The following is a 2230-nucleotide window of genomic DNA, read 5'->3' on the forward strand; positions in this document are numbered from 1 at the left end:
GGTAGTTAATTAATGAGAGGTGCCCCTGAAAAATCCCAGAAAGAAATCTGAACTATAATTTTTAAAAACTCTATTTCAGCCTTCAGCTCCAGCACCATGAAACCATCCATGAAGCAGCTACTTACGGTTCCATGAGGCCTTACAGAGAGAGTCCCTTGTTAGCAAGAGCAAGGAGGACTGAGAGCTTTCACAGTTATAGGGACTTCCAGACTATTAATTTGAACAGAAATGTAGAAAGAGCTGTCCCTGAAAATGGTAACGTGGGTCCAATACAAGCTGAAGTAAAGCGGGGAACAGGGGAATGTAATGTATCGGAGAGAAAGTCTCCTGGAACAGAAATAAAAAGTTTGAGAGAATCAGATAGTGGATTGGAAGTGCAAAAGATAGCTGAAGGTCTAGAATCCAAGAAGAGGTCCTCAGAAGAAGAAAATGATAATAGAGTGGAGTTACGGAAGAAAGGGGGATTTGAAGGAGGAGGATTCCTTGGAAGAAAGAAAGTTCCCTATCTGGCATCATCCCCGAGTACTTCTGACGGAGGGACGGACTCACCTGGTACTGCATCCCCGTCTCCTACAAAGACCACTCCATCTCCTCGGCATAAAAAAAGCGATTCTTCAGGTCAAGAGTACAGCTTGTGAAAACTCAACAAAATGAATAGTTGTTTTGTTAATTAGATCAAAGTTCCAACCTCTACTGGATTTCAGTACATTAGCTTTTACACCAAAACTTTACAAATTAAAACTGGAGTTCATTCAGTATCTTTTTAACAGAATTACCTGGAGTAAGGAGATAAAATCATTCTATCTCTTTGGACCTTTTGGAAAGTTTTTTTAGTTTTACAAGTACATTTAACAGATCATTTGTAAAGCAAGAGTCCATTTCAATGTTTAGCTACTCTATGGGTTTTGGAAGCAATGTACCAAGTCTTAGTAAGATGGTGCCCACTATAGATGAGCATCCCTAAGGGCATGGGGACCAACAGATTGCGTTCCTAATCTTGATTATGCTTGAGATTTGTCTTTCATTGTTACGTGAAGCGAATCACATTAAATCTCTTTGGATAGTCTCCCAACACTTATTGTGATTGCCATGTGTTTACCAGATACTTAATGAGGTGCTATGTTTGTGAAAAAATATCATCTAATTCAGAAACGCTGTTGATGTGGAACACATTATAGTGTGTAGTAGGCAGTCCCTTCAGGTATTTTTCTTAAATCGTAGGTCATTTTCTGATTCTCATTTTTGGAGTTCTTAAATCTTAGCAAGCATCACCAATATTAAATACCCAAAGTCCATTTAAACTTTCTTTAAAGTTGGAGCAATCATCTGTGTTTGAACAGATGAAATAAAAATAATAATCAAGGTTAGAGCTGTGAGTGCCCAGAAGGGAAACCGTACTAGTTGTCGGTCTGCCTTGTTTGATTTAGGGGCCGTGTGTTTCCCGCCCAACTATTAATAATGAAAATAATTAAGTCAGAATGTGGCCATTTTATTAAGCTTCTGAGACTGCAGTTCTCAACTTTTGGTTAAAGGTTTTGGCTGCTATACAAATGTTATTTTAAAATATATTTTGAATTATGAGAACAAAAATTTTTTTACCTTTTTTTTTCATTTAATTGGAATAATTGTCAAGTTCCTGCACATAGGGCAATTGTAAATTTAAAGCATTAAGCATTTACTGGTGGATAATGTATATATTCCCCTTCCAAGAAATATAAGTGAGTGAAATTGAAATAAATTCTTTAAAGTTTACTATATTGCTAGTGGTTTCACAACACCTCTCTTGTATTTATTTATCAATGAAGTCTAATAAAAATGATTAAGACTCTGTGTTCTTGGTTATTTAGGGAGTAGTTATGCTGTCTGAGGTACACCTTCAAAGTACACCTCGTTGGTTCGAGTCTCCTTCCCACGGTCAGAAGGGGGGAGGGCAGAGGGAGACCGGAACACGGCACGAAGGCTGACTTACATTCTCACTGAGAGGAAGAGTCCGGCAAAACCTCACTGCCATATTGCTAAGGATTTGTCATTCTCTCTGGAGCCTTCTTTCTCCTTATCACAGTCATGTAAAAGGTGGGTGGGCAAGTAAGAAAACGAACGAAAAAAATGTATTTAACCAGCCTTTTCCAAGAGTAAAAGGCCATGGGGGAGGCAGGGGTGGAGGAAACTATTACATAGTAAAATGCCATAAAAAGGCAACTCACTCTACCATAGGTTGCAGTCTACTACG

The 2230-nt window shown here is 38.4% G+C and overlaps 1 protein-coding gene across 3 annotated transcripts in view; it reads left to right on the forward strand.

Annotated features, from left to right (window-relative positions):
• The window catches only part of KCTD3 (potassium channel tetramerization domain containing 3), a 51721-nt gene extending 49893 nt beyond the window's left edge, over positions 1-1828 (forward strand). For all 3 annotated transcript variants that reach the window (XM_081825167.1, XM_081825166.1, XM_081825168.1), the window contains exon 18: positions 80-1828. In XM_081825167.1, coding sequence (XP_081681293.1) covers positions 80-638 — 559 coding nt within the window. In that variant the 3' untranslated portion in view covers positions 639-1828. The remainder of the gene's footprint in view (positions 1-79) is intronic.
• Positions 1829-2230: the final 402 nt, after the last annotated feature.

Source organism: Leptonychotes weddellii, chromosome 6, assembly GCF_054177405.1.
Source record: "Leptonychotes weddellii isolate Sample4059 chromosome 6, ASM5417740v2, whole genome shotgun sequence".
Taxonomy (NCBI): Eukaryota; Metazoa; Chordata; class Mammalia; order Carnivora; family Phocidae; genus Leptonychotes; species Leptonychotes weddellii.